Here is an 18,485-nt window from a genome sequence, read left to right on the forward strand (position 1 = left end):
TTTCATAGTAAATTTTACTTAAATTATTTATTTTTCATTTAACTTTCATAATAAATAATTATTAATTCTATATTTTTTCATAAAACTTTTAAAATTTCATAATAAATATTAAGAATGGATGCAAAGTAGAACTGATAATAGGCCGGCCCGAGTTTGGGTCAGGCTTGAACAAATTAAATTTTAGACATATTTTTTAGGCCCTAACTCGGCCCAAAAAGTGTGTCTAAAATTTTGCTCAAGCCTGACCTAAATAAAAATGTTAAAACCTTAGCCTGATCCGTATTGAAATTTTTTATATAAAAATAAGTTAAAAAATATAATACATCAAATTCACTTAAAAATATTAAAATAAATATTTTTCAACAAATTAAAAATAAATTTAAAAATATAATACATCATATACACTAAAAATATTAAAATAAATGTTTCCCAACGGATTAAAAATAAATTTTAAAAATTTTTTATAATTAAATAACACTAAGATAAGTGTTATACAATATCTAAATAACAATAATAAAATAGTAGTAATATAATAGTGAAATAACATCAAAACAATGACAAAATAGTAAAAAAATAGTAATAATTTTTTTTTTTTGCAAATTTGGGTTTGGCTAGGCCAAAACGAAAAAAAAAAGTTTATCCGAGACTTGACCAGTTTAGAAAATGAGCTTTATTTTTTTGTCCAAATCCATTTTTTGAATGGACCTTCAAATCGAGCCGGATGACCCAGTCCATGATCAAGTCTAATACAAAATAAAATTATCTTCAATTTTATTATTTTTATTTCCAGCTATTATTCTTCTAGGTTCATGTTTTTATTTTGTTCATTTCTAGTTTTTGGTTGTTTTTAAATTCTCAAATTCATCATAATCTTATATTATAATGACTAAAAAATATTAGATCTCAAATGTGAGAATAGTAGAGGGACCTAAATTGAAAAATTACCATTATTTTATCATGATTAAATCCAAACTGTGAGCATAGTAGAGAGATCAAAATTACAATTTGATCATTATCTTATAATGATTAAAAAATTTAATCCCAAATGTAAGCATAGTGGGGGACCAAACTTGAAATTTTACCATATCTTATCATGCGATTAAAAAAAAGAACATGTGTCATGCAAAGGCTCCCTTTTTTATATACTAGTATGGTTCTCATCCTCTGCTTTGAGTTGATTTATTTATTTAGTGAAATTTGTATATATTAGTATGATTATTTATTTGTATCAAATTGTAAAAATTATAAAAATATTGGAAAATTTAAAAGTTATAATAATCTCTACAATTTTATTAAAAACATAAATTAGAAGATGCCAAAATAGAAATAACTTGGGAAATTATTATGCCAAGATAACTTATAAAATGGATTATGACAGGAGAGATGATTTTTTTGAAGATATAACAGAGGGAGATGGTTAATAACAACATTAAAACAAAACCCATAAATAACCTAATCAACCACAAACTAAAATTTTTGCTTCCAAAATGGATTACCGGGGTACGTTGTATGCTAGGCAAAGTCGTTTTCAAGTGACACTTGCTGATGAATTACTGAGGAAGATTTTTAAAGCCTACATTTATGATAATTTTACATTTTGGTGGTGATTTTGGCGAGTTCAAAGATGGTCATTTGGCAGAATCTGAGGTAAATTTTTTTATTATTTTCTTAAAGTACTTAATTTTGAATACAATATTTTAGGTTGATTTTTAAATTAGGATTAGTCGAGTGAGTTAACCTCTAGATATACCTATATATATTGCATTGAGCATCAACTTGCTTAAGTAGCATTTGGGAACTTGGATTTCAAAACATGGATTTGGGTTTGCAAGCTAACATTTATGACTATTTCACAAACAATAATCAGATCCTATTGGCACTGTTGCTAATGATTCTATTGGCATCGAAGCATCTAAAAATTAGGGCTAAAAAATAAGTGCTGAACAAAGGGCAAATCTAAATTCTTTTTAGGAGGGTTGAAAATTAATTATAATTTTTTGAAAAATTAAAATATAAGTATCTTTGAAGGGATTGATTTTTTGTTTATTTTTGGGAGTCAAATGTAATTTCACCATTTATTATTTTATCATTTCATTATTTATGATGGGATTGAAATAGAAAGTTTTCATTTTTTGAGCCTGCCTGCTCATTAAATACGCCCCTGGCTTCGGCAGTTACCACCATGCTACAGCTCCTTGACCTTTTCCTTAAAACTGGTTATGGCATGATGAAGGAGGCAGCGGAAGCGGCAATAGTGATTTGACGCAATTGACGGTTGGAGACTGTGGAGATGATGTTGACTCTGATCCTGGCCTTGAGCCAAAACTCCATTTTATGCTATGAGCCTAGGTGCTTCCTTGTATTGAGCTTGAAAATCCACCACTGCCACGAAACCCAATGCTTGGCCCTTATCATCAAGGAGTCCCAATGAGCCCTTGGTGGCGCCGACAAAATCACTGCCCGTTGAAGTTACGAAGGCTAAATCGCCACCGATAGAAGATAGGTTGAGGTTACTGATAGAGAATGAGAAGAAAGTGGAGAAACTACAAGGTTTGCGAGTTCCGAGTTGTTGGAATCTCACCGGTTTTGAATATAAAGCTCTGCCGGCATTAAAATCCAGTACTTAAAGGTCGCGAGTGAGCCTGATTCTCCTGTGGCTTAAGTGAGCATCGCCGAGCTGTTTCAAACCGCCACAAGATGCGTCGATGCCTATAGAATCATGGGCCACGGTGCATTTGAGACTACTACGTTAGAAACTGACACCGGAGGCTTACAAATGCTAATGTCTCAAATTTTTTAGGGCCTCATTTAAATTAAATTAAATTAAATTAAATTAATTAAAAGTTTTGGTTTAAATTGTTTCATTAAAATAAGTACATTAAAAATGTGGTTGATGTCTTGATGAGTAAACTATTTGTTTACAAATGAATGTTAGCTTTCAATATGGAAATTTAAACTAATTAAAATTTGGTTTTAGAAATTGAAGAAAAAAAAATACATTTAGGGTTGCTTAAAAGTGAATTTTATAAATCACATTATTTTTATTTATCACATTATTTTTTCTATTATAATTTTAATATTACTCTTTATATTGAAGATTAATTTTTTGAGATTCATAATTTTTTTTTTTGATAATGTTTGAATTCTAAGAGTGCAATATATCTTATAATTGTAGCCGATATTTGTTGGTGATCTTTCTGTATGCCATAATTATCTTTCGATTTTTTTTCTATACACAATACTAAAAACTTAAAACTTTAAATATTGAACTTTCTATCACTCGATACCATTTCAAATGGTAATGACAAGCAATGTTGAGAGCTAAAAGAGTTATTTTATCTTTGATATTGTTAACATTGGAAAAATCAAATTTTTTAAATAAAAAAATACAAAAAGAACTTGATGTCTCAAAATTAAAATATAAGGATTAAATTTTAACTTTAGAAAGAGTATAAAAACTTTTGCATATTTAAACCGAAAAATAACATCAACATGAAACATATCAATGTCTCCAAATCCATGTAATAGAAATTATTAACCCATCAAAGTTTCATGCAAATACACAACCTCTCAAAATATGGTTATAACACAACAAAATATCCAAACGCAATACAATTATATTACTTGAATTTAGGTGCGAGTTTTGGATATAGATATTTATCTGTCATGGGTGTGATTAGCTTTTCTAAGTTCTTCTATATACTTAAAAGAATATTCAGAGAGTCGTATCCACATATCTGTGTGTTGAACATGGGTACTTCATGAAAAATGAAGACTGCAAGCAGCAAAGCAACACAGACACATGAATTCAAATATCATAAAATTTTGACTTAAGTCGCAATTTAACCCTTTAACCCTTAAATTATACTTCTTTTTCAGTCGCATCTAATTGTTGGAACAATGGCAGCAGCAAAGAAAGCAAAAACGAATGAAAGAAAAAACAAAAGAAAAGAACTCAGCAAGAAAATTTGTAACTGAGAAGTCATTATAATTTCATTCAAATTTTGAATATATGATGGTTACAAAAGTATTTGACAGTTACCTACTAATTTAACTGCTCTTACTTAATACTTACTAAAAATATAGCAACTTGTATACAAAAGAAAGCTGGCATACCAGCTATTACATCAGTCAATCTTTCCTACTAACTTAGCTAACTCATTACAAAGATTTAGGCTAAGTTCCATAGGAAAAAATATTCAAAAAATAATTTTATAACTGAACCAACTCCATTTCTTTGCTACAAAACAGTATAGCAGCTAAAATTGTACAATTTGCTGCTGTTGGTCTTTTGACCAATTTGTTGCTGTTGGTTCTTTGACCAATTTGTTGCTGTTGGTTCTTTGTTGCAATGCAGGCCACGGCTTCAACACTCCTCCTTGGTCTGTATGCAACAAACACCAATCCTTTCCTTCAAAGCATTAAATCGGTTGGCTCCCAATGGTTTAGTTAAAATGTCAGCTAGCTGAATTTCTGAGCTGCAATGAACTAAGCTAACCTCCCTAGATTGCTCAGCTTCTCTAACAAAATAGAATTTGATTTTGAAGTGTTTAGTCTTACCATGGAAGACTGGATTCTTGGCTATGGCCACAGCTGATTGATTATCCACTCTAATCTCAATAGGCTGAACTTGACTTTCATTCAAATCATCCAAAATCTTCCTAAGCCAAATGGCTTGGTTCACAGCTGCTGCAGCTGAGATATACTCAGCCTCTGCTGTAGATTGTGCAACAGTTTGTTGCTTCTTCGAACTCCAGCTGAAAACACTCGAGCCTAAGGTGAAAAAATAAGCTGAAGTGCTCCTCATGTCATCAACTGACCCTGCCCAATCGCTATCAGAATAGCCTACGAGTTTCAGCTCCTTTGCCCTCCAAAACTTCACACCAGTATCGATAGTTCCTTTGACATACCTTAACACTATTTTTGCTGCCTTCAGATGTGCCACATTACTGCAGTGCATAAACTTTGAAAGTAGACTAACAGCATAGACAATGTCTGGTCTAGTTGCTGTTAAATAAAGCAAACAACCAATTAAGCTTCTATATGCCTTCTCATCTACTCGATCATGTTCACTGGCACTTGACAATTTTTCTCCCAATGCAACTGGTGTAGTGACTGATTTGCATTTCAACATGCAAAATTTTTCAAGCACCTTGGAAGCAAATGTTTGCTGACTTATGAAAATGCCATCACTTCCTTGTTTTATCTCCATGCCAAGAAAGTAGGTCATCAGCCCAAGGTCAGTCATCTCAAAGACATGTTGCATCTGTTTCTTGAAGTCTTCAATAAGTTCATCTTTGCAGCCAATAACCAACAGATCATCAACATACAAGGAAACAATTAACAAGGTTTCCTCCTGATCCTTCTTAACATAGAGTGTAGGCTCACTAATACTCTTTGTGAACCCGAGCCTTGCTAAGTAGCCATCAATCCTCTCATACCAGGCCCTTGGAGCCTGTTTTAGACCATACAAAGCCTTTTTCAGCTTGTAGACCTTCTGTTCTTCACCAGTGACCTTAAAACCCTCATGTTGCTCAATGAATATTTCTTCATTAAGAAAGCCATTTAGAAAGGCTGACTTAACATCCAGATGATGCACTTTCAAATGCTTTTGAGCTGCCAAAGCTAGCAGCAATCTGATAGTATCCAACCTTGCAACAGGTGCAAAGGTTTCAGAAAAATCAACCCCTTGCTGCTGACTATAACCTTTAACAACCAGTCTGGCCTTATGTCTATTAAGAGAGCCATCTGCATTGTTCTTAATTCTATAGACCCACTTTACACCTATAATTTTTCTGTTTTCAGGTCTGTTTACAAGCTCCCATGTATCATTTTTCTGAATCATTTTAAATTCAGCTTCCATAGCATCCTGCCAGCATTTTTCTTTTGCAGCTTCTTCAAAACATGAAGGCTCTACTATAGTTACTGCACATCTCTCATAGATGTCAGTTAATGTCCTGGTGCCTCGAACAGGTTGATCATCATAGCCATTTTCAGTTACTTCTTCATTTTCAGCTTGCTGCAGATCAACATCAATCTCTTCTCCATCAGGCAAATTTGCTTCAATTCCATCCCATTTCTAGCTACTTGCTTCACTGAATTTCACATCTCTGCTCACTACAACCTTCTTGGTCAGTGGATCAAAGACTCTGTATCCTTTCTTCACATTGCTGTAGCTAACAAACACCCCAGGCATGGACCTCCTGTCCAACTTGGTTCTTCTCTCCTCAGGTACCAACACATAACATAGACAGCCAAATACCTTCAAATGAGAGACAGATGGTTTCTGTGCAAACCAGGCTTCAAAGGGAGTTTTTCTTTGACTGCATTAGTTGGAAACCTATTCAACAGGTAAATAGCTGTATTCACAGCTTCAGCCCAAAAAACATTAGGCATTTTAGCCTCAAATAACAAACACCTAGCCATATCAAGGACTGTTCTGTTTTTCCTTTCACAAACACCATTTTGCTGTGGTGTGTACACAGTAGTCAATTGGTGTTGAATTCCGGCATCATCACACAATTTTTGAAACTTCTGAGATACATACTCAGAACCATTGTCAGACCTCAAACATTTTAGTTTGCAATTTCCTTGGTTTTCAACCAAGGCTTTAAATTTGCAGAAGGAGTCATAAACATCTGACTTATGCTTCAAAAAATTTACCCAACAGAACCTTGAATAATCATCAATGAAGAGTACAAAGTACCTGCTGCCATTTAAGGAGGTAGTCTTCATTGGTCCACAGATGTCTGTATGAATAAGCTGAAGCTTCCCTTGTGCTCTCCATGCCTTGTTGACTGGAAAGGGTAATCTGGTCTGTTTGCCTAGCTGATAGACCTCACATACAGCATCCTTTGGCTCAATTTTGGACATATCACTGACCAAATCCATTTTGTGCAGCATGTTCAGTGAATTGTAGTTCACATGCCCCATCCTCCTGTGCCACAAGTCTGTCTCATCAGACTGAGATGCATATGCCTTGGCTTGCAGTTGATTCACATCCACAATGAAGGTTCTGTCTTGCATAGCCACTGTAGTCAACACTTCACCAGCAGCATTTTTGATCAAACAGTTTTTGCCTTCAAAAATCAGAGAGTAACCCTTCTCCAATAGCTGGCCAACACTTAGCAAATTTTGGTCAATGTCAGGTACGTAGAGAACCTCTGAAATGGTTTTAATACCTGACTTGGTGTTTATCAAGGCCTTGCCTTTCCCTTTTGCCTCCAACAGCTCACCATTGCCAATTTTAACTTTGGACTTGAAGGTGGTGTCAAGCTCCTTAAATATACTCTTCTCAGAAGCCATATGGTGGGTACATCCACTGTCAATCAACCATATTTTACTAACTTTGCTCGAGCTTGCAAAGCATGATGCTGAAAAGACATGCTCTTCTGGTGATTCAACCTCTTCTGCAGCTTGAGCTTGGCTTTGAAATTGTGGTTGTGGTTTTGGCTTGCTCTTACAGACCTTTTCAATGTGGCCAAATTACTTGCAGGCTCTACATTGAATGTCTGGTCTGTACCAGCAGTATTTCTCAAGATGAGTAGTCTTTTTGCAATGGACACAAGGTGGGAACTTCCTTTTGACAGGTTCTTTCTTCTTCTTCTCAGTCCAGGGCTTCTTGCCTTTGGCATTTAAGTTTGCACTTGAGCTTTCTTTGCTTCTAGCCTGAAAAGCTCCTTCATAGTGGTCCTCCTGCCTATTTGCCCTTCTCTGCTCTTGAGCATAAAGAGCATTTATAAGCTCTGTCAAAGGGATTGTTGACAAGTCCCTTGAATCTTCCAGAGAAGAAATTTTTGCTTCATACTTCTCTGGCAAGGTTGTTATGACCTTCTCAACCACTCTTTGGTCACTGAATTCCTCCCCAAGCAGCCTTATATTGTTGACAGTAGTCATGATTCTGTCAGCATACTGCTTGATGGTTTCTGAGTCCTTCATTTTGAGATTTTCAAAATCTCTTCTCATGTTGATCAGTTGCTGTTGCCTGGTCTTGTCAGACCCCTGAAACTCCTCCTTGAGTTTGTCCCAGGCCTGCTTTGGAGTGTCACAAGCCATTATTCTTGTGAAAATAACATCAGAAACTCCACTTTGAAGGCACGACATAGCCTTATACTTCTTGGCACAATCTTCATTGTGCTGCCTAATCTGGGCTATGGTCGGGTTGGCTCTTAGTGGTGGTGGCTCAGTGTCATTGAGAACAACATTCCACAGGTCGTGTGCCAGCAGGTATGTTCTCATTTTCACTGTCTAGATGTTGTAATTTTCTCCAGCAAAGACAGGTGGAGGAGGTGGTGTAAAACTCATTTTTCAGCAAACAAAACAACCTCTTCTTCTTTTGTTTCAAACACAATTTGCTTAGTGACGGTGTACAACCAAGGCCCTCAAAGACTGAAAGCTCTTGCTACCATTTGTTGGAACAATGGCAGCAGCAAAGAAAGCAAAAACGAATGAAAGAAAAAACAAAAGAAAAGAACTCAGCAAGAAAATTTGTAACTGAGAAGTCATCATAATTTCATTCAAATTTTGAATATATGATGGTTACAAAAGTATTTGACAGTTACCTACTAATTTAACTGCTCTTACTTAATACTTACTAAAAATATAGCAACTTGTATACAAAAGAAAGCTGGCATAACAGCTATTACATCAGTCAATCTTTCCTACTAACTTAGCTAACTCATTACAAAGATTTAGGCTAAGTTCCATAAGAACAAATATTCAAAAAATAATTTTATAACTGAACCAACTCCATTTCTTTGCTACAAAACAGTATAGCAGCTAAAATTGTACAATTTGCTGCTGTTGGTCTTTTGACCAATTTGTTGCTGTTGGTTCTTTGACCAATTTGTTGCTATTGGTTCTTTGTTGCAATGCAGGCCACGGCTTCAACACTAATAGTTTTTGAGTAGCAAAGTAGGCAAGCAACTTGGTCTTCAACAGATTATCAGCAAATACCACTTGAAAACCAAGTTGCTTAGCCATATTGAGAGTTGCCCCCCACTTTTTCAATGTATCCCACTCTAAATCTTCAATCCGAAAATCTTCCATCTCTTTGATTGCAGCGCAAACCAGAACTTGAATACCGATATGAGAAACTTTGGCAGCTTTTCCACGAGCTTTTTCGATTCGGATTGCAATAAGTTCGAGGTAGTCCGGAGGTTTTCCCCAGGCAATAGTGTTATCCAATGCTTGTTGTAAGCCATGGAAGTCTTTAACAGAAACTTTGTTGTTGTCTTTTCCGTAAAGTTGGTTTTTCAAATCATTAAATGAAGAACGTAATTCTTCACGAGTCGGCAAACTTCCCCCATCATGGTCAGTAGCAGCAACTTCTTTCATCAATGGATATGTAGAATAATGCTAAAATAACATGGAAATACATTAGTGCTACCTTTTCAAAATAAGAATTTCGAAGTTTCGGATTTTATTTACTGCATAAATTGCTATTATATGATTATGTAAAAGTTTCAGAATAGATCAATTCGTGTTCGACATGAGTTTGGACATCGGTTTGGAATATGACCCTCCAAGTTTCTTAAAATACATGAAAAATATAAAAAAAAATATTGAACATATTCATGCTAGACATGAACCCACACCCGAAGCTCATACCTAGATCCAACTAATATAGTTGAAAACGGCGTTTTGCTAGGTCTATAAAAAAGTCTAGTGCATGAGGAAGAAAACTTTTAAAAGAATGTTTAATATATTCGCTTGTAGACTTATTTATCGGTTAAACTATTTACCCCAATTTAAAAATTTGAAATTTAAAAAGGTTTAGACAAAAATATTATGTCACAAAATAAATTTGAACAAAAGAATTAAACCCATTTAAAATATGGGATGGACTTGGACTCGAATATTAAGGCTCAAGTCTAGTCTCGTCCAACCCAACTCCACCTATTTTTCATGTTTATAATATAATATACTATATAATTTATAACACATAAAACTAAATTTATAGTAACATATAATACTATAATCTAAATATTAACAAACAATATAAAAATATTTTTAAATTTTAATAAATAAAAAAGTTATATAAAAATAATATAAATATATATTTTTAAAAAATTAAAAAATAATATTTCTTAAGTCGAAAGAAAGTGTTTATATCATATTTAAACCCAAATCTAGTTCTAAAAACAAGTCTAGGGGATATAGAGTCAAAGATTATAATTATAATGATATGATTTGTTAAAAGAAAATGTTCTATCTTTTGCAAGAAATAATAATGCTATAACAGTCAATATTGATGTCAAGAGTGCTGTGTACCTTATATCAAGGACAAATGCCACAAACATCTTTGACTTGTTCAAAGTCCTGTAAAACCAAGTCAAATTAGAAATTGAGATCATGAAATTGCGAACTTTGTAATTACATCTGTAAATTATTAGTGTACCTCAAGGTGTTGATCTAATTGCTCGATTTCCTTTCCTACTTCGAGCAATTTCTGCTTAGCCTCGGCTTCTGTTAATCGGTCTCCTTTGTAATCTTTCTGTATTTTCGTGATATTTTCCTTAAATTTTTTGAGATTAGAACGGAATGATTGCGCTTCGAATCGGTCGAAGGAGACGAAAACTTGCGGTAAGAGATGAGAGGCTCTCATGGCCATCATCTTGTATACCAACTCCGCATCTGCTATCTTAACCTTTTATGTCACCAAATAAACACAAAAAACAAGTGTTAAAACAAACATATATGTATAAGAAACAACAATAAGCTCTTTCGGTCGATTTGATCGATTCGATCAATTAAAGTTTACTTTGTTTATGTTGGAAACGTGATGGGCCGAAAATTTACTTTTTATTACACACTCAATATATTACAATACGAAGATTACAAATATTTTCTCAATGACTAGATAGTCTAGCTGCTGCTAGATTTTAACTCACTCAAGGTTTGCTAACCTTCTCACTCTCACTCACGTTGCTTCTCTTATTTCTTTTTTCTTCTCATTTTTCTTCATTACAACACAAGTTCAAGCCTCTATTTATAGGCTGATAAAGTGACAACAAATGTGGCTATTAATCCACTTAATTTCCAGCCACAAAACATCTCAATAATGGAGCACTTTGTATGGCTAAAATTTCAGCACTTTGCATGGCACAAAATTGCTCCACGTCTCATGCTTCTAGATTATGCTTGGAGTGGGTTTGATTTCTAACACTCCCCCTCAAACCCAACTTTCATACCGAGCTTCTCTTTGAATTTGTTGAATGTTTCCACTTTCAACGGCTTTGTGAAAATATCTGCCAGTTGATCTTCTGTCCTGCAATGGACCAACTCCACGTTTTTGTTTTTCACTTGCTCTCGGATAAAATGATACTTCGTATCGATGTGCTTGCTTCGGCTGTGCGACACCGGATTCTTGGCAAGTGATATAGCGGATTTGTTGTCAACGTAGATGGTAATTGGACCTTCATTTGAAACACCTATTTCTCCCAAAATATTCTTCAACCACATTGCTTGGCATGTACAAGTTGCTGCGGCCATATACTCTGCTTCACATGTTGAGAGAGCAATTGTTTGTTGCTTCTTTGACGACCATGAAAAAACTGCGGAACTGATGTGGAATGCATATCCGGAAGTGCTTTTCCGATCATCCAAGTCTCCCCCATAATCGCTATCTGAGTAGCCAACTAATTTTGAATCTTGTGAGTGGGTATAGAATAAACCATGGTTCATCGTACCTTTGATATATCTCAAAATTCTTTTTGCGGCAATTAAGTGGTCTTGCTTCGGCTTCTCCATGAATCTGCTCACCAATCCTACTGCATATGTAATATCTGGTCGTGTGATTGTCAAATACCTTAAACTTCCAACGAGACTTTTAAACAACGTCGGATTTATCGACTCCCTTGTCGAATCAACACTTAGCTTCATCCCTGGATCAGCTGGCGTGACTACTGGCTTGCAATCCTTCATTTTGAACTTGTTCAAAATCTGCTCCGCATACTTCTTTTGAGAGACAAAAATTCCATCTTGCATTTGTTTCACCTCGACTCCAAGAAAGTATGACATCTCACCGATATCTGTCATTTCAAATTCTTTAGTCATAGCTTTCTTGAAATCATCAGACATACCTGGATTGTTTCCGGTGAAGATCATGTCATCCACATATAGGCATACGATCATGATATCTCCATATCCATTCTTCTTTGTGTACAGGGTGTGCTCGTGCGGGCTTTTGATGAATCCATTTCTTCGGAAGTACTCGTCGATCCTTGTGTTCCATGCTCTTGGGGCTTGCTTCAATCCATACAAAGCTTTCTTCAATCGGTAGACTTTGTCCTCCTTTCCTTGTATGCTATATCCAGGTGGTTGTTCTATGTAGACTTCCTCCTCCAAGTAGCCATTCAGGAATGCAGACTTGACGTCCATCTGATAGATTTTCCATTTGTATTGTGCTGCGACCGCTATGAGAAGCCTAATTGTGTCTATTCTTGCGACTGGAGCAAATATTTCATCATAGTCCACTCCTTGTCTTTGCTTGTAGCCTTTGGCGACTAGTCTTGCCTTGTATTTCTCTACTTTTCCTTCTTTGTTGGTCTTCGTCTTGTACACCCACTTGACACCAATCGGGCTATGTCCTTCTGGCAGACTTGTTAGCTCCCACGTGTCATTCCTTCTTATTGCAGCAATCTCCTCGTCCATGGCCTTCTTCCATTTATTGTTTTCAATTGCTTCTTCGTATGTCACTGGATCACATTCTGTCATTAGACAGAATAGTGAATAATCGAACTGCGTCTCTACAGGTTCCGTAGAATTGTAGATGTCGTTGAGACTCCGTGTTCTTGTGGGTGCTTCATCTGAGCTGCTGCTTCCGCTGCTGCTGGTTGGTGACGAAGGGGCTGTTGTACCAGGACTTTGATCATCGCCTTGTTCTTCTTGGTTGATGACATCATTGTCGTCTTCGTTGAAAAATAATCCTTCCACTTTCTTTTCTTCTTCACTCCATCTCCAGTAATCCGCTTCATCGAACTCGACATCTCTTGAGATAATCAATTTCTTAGTAAGAGGATTATAAAGTCTGTAGGCCTTACTTCTTTTGTCATAGCCTATAAAGATACACTTCTCTCCTCTATCGTCAAGCTTTTTCCTCTGTTGCTCAGGAACGTGTGCATATGCAATGCATCCAAAAATTTTGAGGTGTCCAACTCTTGGCTTGTGACCGCTCCATGCTTCTTCTGGTGTCTTGTGTCTTACACTTTTTGTTGGACATTGATTCAACAGATAAACTGCGCATTCAACGGCTTCAGCCCAGAAAGTTCTCGGAAGGTGTTTACCTTTTATCATGCTTCTTGCCATATCCAGAATTGTCCGATTCTTCCTTTCTGCAACTCCGTTTTGTTGTGGAGTGCGTCTGGCTGTTAACTGATGAATGATTCCATGATCCTTGCAGAAACTTTCATAAAGCTTTGTAGTATACTCGCCTCCTCTATCGGATCTGAGTATCTTCAAATATCGACCACTCTGTTTTTCCACCATTGCTTTGAACTCCTTGAATTTTTCTAGGGCTTCCGATTTTGCTTTGAGAAAATAAACCCAACATTTTCTACTATAATCATCAATAAAAGTTAGGTAGTACCTGTTTCCACCGAGTGATTCAATGTCGTACGGACCAGATATGTCGGTGTGTACAATTTCCAATGGTCTTCTAGCTCTTCGAGATTTTCCTACTTCAAATTTCTGCCTATGCTGCTTTCCTTTGACACAGGCTTCACACAGTTGATCTGGATGATTAATACTTGGTAATCCATTCACCATATTTGTCTTCGACAACAGCTTCAAGCCAGAAAATCCGAGATGTCCGTACCTTAAGTGCCACAACCATGATTCATTCTTCAGATCCGTCTTCATGCATTTTACTTCTCCAGACTCGATGTCGAGGGTGAAAAGACGATTTCGCGTCATATCAACTCGAACAACTAATTATCCACTTTTGTTCCTGATGGCGAGTGAGCGGTCTTTCATATGAACTTCATATCCTTTTTCTAGGAGTTGACCAAGACTGATCAGGTTGCTCTTCAAAGCTGGTACGTAGTAAACGTCTGAGATGTACTTCTTCTCTCCATTCCTTTGTGTTATAACAACCTTGCCCTTTCCTTTGATTTCTGCATGTGAGTTGTCTCCAAAAGTTATTTGTCCATGAACTGTTTCATCTAATTCTGTGAACAGCTCCTTTCTTCCACACATGTGGTTGCTTGCACCGTTGTCGAGATACCACACACTTCTCTTGCGATCTTCATTTTCTCCGTAAGTGAGAAAGACACTTGATTCCACTTTTTCGTTGCCTTCTGCTGCGACTGCTACATGGTTTCTTTCATCCACTTTGTGTGTTGATCTGCACTCGTAACTGAAATGTCCATACTTGTTACAGTTGTAGCATTGTACCTGAGATTTATTTTCTTGAAATCTGCCTCGGCCACGACCTCTAGATCCACGTCCACGGTTGGATGTTTGATAATCTTTATTTTCTTGATATCTCCCATATGATTGATTTCCACGTCCTCGTGATCCTTTTCCTCCTCTGTTTCCACCACGGTAGCCTCCACGGTATCCTCTGCGGTTTCCTCTTCCTTGGTTAAAGTTATTACTTGTTTCTCCGTCGTCGACGGACAACTTGCTATGCAAGGCTTGATCAAGATTTTCACTATCTTCATTTAGCTTCATCTTTTGCTCATGGGCTTGCAGAGAACCCACAAGTTCTTCGAGCGACATCTTTGACAAATATTTTGATTCTTCGATGGCAACGACTACGTACTCGAATTTGCGTGTGAGTGACCGTAGAATTTTCTCCATCACTCTTACCTCGTCAAGAGTTTCTCCATTTCGTTTCATTTCATTTACCACCGATTTTACACGATTGGCATAGTCATCGATATTCTCGGAGCTCTTCATTTTTAACATTTCAAATTCAGCTCTAAGTGACTGAAGGCGTACCTTTTTAGCTTTTTCTACACCTTGAAATGATTTTTGCAAAATCTCCCATGCATTCTTCGCGTTCTTCACATCTGATATTTTCTCGAAGGTTGATTCATCCATACCTTGAAAGATACTATTCAAGGCCTTTTGATCCTTCTTTCGTGCTTCTCGTAACGCCTTCTTAGCGCCATTTGATAAAGCTGCTTCTGTAGCGGCATCTCCGGGCTCGATGTATCCTTTTTCAACGATCTCCCAACAATCTTGCGAACCGAGCAAAGCCTTCATTCGAATGCTCCAATTTCCATAATTTGTCTTCGTCAATTGTGGAACTTGTAGCTGAATTACGTCGCCCATATCGACTTGTTAGATGAACACCAAAGGTACTCCGAACTGGACACGAACCGGACACGAACCGAACTCCGAACCAAGCTCCGAACCGTAGCTCTGATGCCACTTGTTGGAAACGTGATGGGCCGAAAATTTACTTTTTATTACACACTCAATATATTACAATACGAAGATTACAAATATTTTCTCAATGACTAGATAGTCTAGCTGCTGCTAGATTTTAACTCACTCAAGGTTTGCTAACCTTCTCACTCTCACTCACGTTGCTTCTCTTATTTCTTTTTTCTTCTCATTTTTCTTCATTACAACACAAGTTCAAGCCTCTATTTATAGGCTGATAAAGTGACAACAAATGTGGCTATTAATCCACTTAATTTCCAGCCACAAAACATCTCAATAATGGAGCACTTTGTATGGCTAAAATTTCAGCACTTTGCATGGCACAAAATTGCTCCACGTCTCATGCTTCTAGATTATGCTTGGAGTGGGTTTGATTTCTAACAGTTTACTCTTCGGTCGATTCGATCCATTAAAATTTTAGCGGCTTTCCTTACAGTTTTCACCACAATAAGCTCTTTCAAATTATCTTCTCTCGTTTTCGGTTGTTGCCGGGAAGCTGATGATTCGCCGGTTCTCCGGTGCCGGGTGCCTTTTCTTTCAGCTTCCAATAAGTCGTCGGAAACTAATTCTCGGTTTCGCTTCTTGCTTCTGCTCGACATTGAGCTCGTCGAGTTCACGTGATTATCATCGGACGGCGATGGTGGTCCGATCGGACAATATTGTGTTATAGGTTCGACATCAGAATCGCAATTTTCGCCGGGAAACCAATCTAGAAAAATGTCGGTGAAAAAACTGTCCTCGTAGCTCATGTTGAACGGATCTGTGAAATTTAAATCAGATCAGATCAAAATCATTCCCAAATTAGAACAAAAAATAGAAAGAAACAAAGAAACCTCCAAAATCAGCAAAATAAAGAAAAAAAAAGTATAGAAATTAAGTAAAAATAAATTTAACTCAGATCAGATCAAATAATTGAAATACTAACTGTTTTTTCTCCCAATTTAGAACAAAAATAGAAAGAAATAAGCAAGTCAACCAGCAATGAAATGTTCTTTGAAACTACGAAAATTTCCTCAATCAATTAAAGAAATCGCCATTAAAAAGAGGAAATTCAGCAAAATCAAAGAAAAAAAGTATAGAAATTAAGTAAAATGAATTAGAAATTTCGGTAACACTTACTATTTCGATGCAGTGAAGAGAAGAGAGGAGAAAAATGGCTACCGAAGTGTTAAAAAAGACAAGAAAGGGAAGAATGTCATTGGTGGAAAATTTAATTAAAAAAGAAAATAAGGTTAAGCGCCATTAGAGAAAGCGCCCAATTTGTCGTTCGTGTATGTAGATGAAGTTTTCAGAATTCATCCAACCATTAAATTATTTATTTTTTATTCTATCGATTTTTTTCATTTTGATTGAACAAAATAAAAATAAATTAAGAATAAAAAAATTTGCTTGAACTGATTGCAGTCAATCGATTCAATTGCCTGATTCAATTAATTCGATAAATTTATTGGTCAATCATTTGACCTCTTTTTCTAAATTAATATATTGATCTCATCTTGACCAAATTGATCCGATTGATTAATCTAATCCAATTCTGAAAACAATAATATACATTTTAAGTGTAAAAATCAAGGGGACTTTGCGAATATAGATGTAACAATGGTGAAGTAGGTCTGTATTTGCCCTTTCTGATCCCAACTTGATTATATATCTAACATTGTCCAATTTTGATTTGATTTGAAATTAAATATTAATTTAATTATTTCAATTTTGATAAAAAAGTCAAAGATATATTCAAATTTGACTTTAACTTAATTTGATATGACATTTTTTTATACTTTTAATTATATAAATAATAATTTTTAACTTTAATTATTTTTAACGATACTATAAATTGATTTTTAGGTAAAATTATATTAGAGCAAACATTAATATAAATTTTATTATTGAATTTCTATCATAATTGTACACAAGAAAACTACATATTTAAAATACAGGTATACGTTTAAAAATTACTTATGATAAATAAAAATGTATGGTTTAAAATTAATAATAACAATATATGCAATATATATGAAATTAAAATTAAAAAATAGTTTAATTTGTGAGTAAAAGAAAATTTAAATAGATAAATATATTATATTAAAAATATTAAATGCACTCAAATTATTTATCATGATATTGTCATTTTTCTATACACTTTAAAATGTTATAATGTTGATGAAAAATATTCAATACAAAAAATATAATTATAAAAATTAAATATTGAATTAATTTGGGACACAAATTCAATCCATGGGACTATTAATATAATAAAAATGTGGGTCAAAATTTTTGGTGGTAAAATTGAGGTTTTATGTTTGTTAATTGCATACATTCCAATAAAAGTAACCATTGTAAGAAATATAACTTATTTGAAATATAAGGGTAAAATCCGTGTAGTAGGCTGTGTGGTGGGCCGTGTAGTGGCTCGAGTGTGGCCGTGTGGGCCATACGAGCATATGGGCCCTATACTAGCATATGGGCCCCACACGAGCATATAGGCCCCACATGATCATATGGGCTCCACACGAGCATATGGGCCCCACACGAGCATATGGCCTCTACGCGGGCACGTAGACCCTACAAGGGCACTTAAGCCCCACACGAGCACGTGGGCCCCACATAGGCAAGTGGGCCCTACATGGGCATGTGAGCCCAATTATCTGAATTTTTTCCTAGGGTTGCACGGGCCGTCCTAAACGATTGTAGGCCTGCAGTAAGATTCTGTTTATTGATTAATGCATGTCTGCTACTGAAATAGGCTAAGGCCCAAACTGTTACTGATACTGAAATGGGCTTAGGCCCAGACTGCATTTGACTGATTGTTGTGATTGACTGAGCAGGTCTGATTACTGATCCGTATGACTATCTGTTATCTGTTTATAAAATCATGTTAAGCATGATTATCTGTATCAGCATGTTATGTTGCATTGCATGGGTTGAGATTGTTATTTTTGAGGAAGTGTAATGTACTGATATGGTCCACAGGTCGCACAAGACGACTGTGGACCTACTGATGGCTTTAAGCCATTCATATTACTGGTAGCTTTGCTGCAATACTATTTAGTGCCACAACCGGTGCTAATTTTGGTGTGTACGGATGGATGGGT

The 18,485-nt window shown here is 35.8% G+C and overlaps 1 protein-coding gene across 1 annotated transcript; it reads right to left on the bottom strand.

The window, feature by feature from the left end:
• Positions 1–3,439: 3,439 nt before the first annotated feature.
• LOC107936790 (uncharacterized) lies at positions 3,440–10,764 on the bottom strand. Its single transcript, XM_016869558.2, has 5 exons — positions 10,400–10,764; positions 10,273–10,320; positions 8,893–9,357; positions 6,847–6,852; positions 3,440–3,885 (listed from the first exon to the last, which is right to left on the bottom strand). The coding sequence occupies exons 3-5, from the start codon at positions 9,334–9,336 to the stop codon at positions 3,760–3,762; spliced, it is 576 nt and encodes a 191-aa protein (XP_016725047.2). The 5' UTR covers positions 9,337–9,357; positions 10,273–10,320; positions 10,400–10,764; the 3' UTR covers positions 3,440–3,759.
• Positions 10,765–18,485: the final 7,721 nt, after the last annotated feature.

This window comes from Gossypium hirsutum, chromosome A11, assembly GCF_007990345.1.
Source record: "Gossypium hirsutum isolate 1008001.06 chromosome A11, Gossypium_hirsutum_v2.1, whole genome shotgun sequence".
Lineage (NCBI taxonomy): Eukaryota > Viridiplantae > Streptophyta > Magnoliopsida > Malvales > Malvaceae > Gossypium > Gossypium hirsutum.

Excerpts from the sequence above, each read along its gene's own strand:
- LOC107936790 (XM_016869558.2), bottom strand. The coding sequence starts at position 9,336 with ATGAAAGAAGTTGCTGCTACTGACCATGATGGGGGAAGTTTGCCGACT.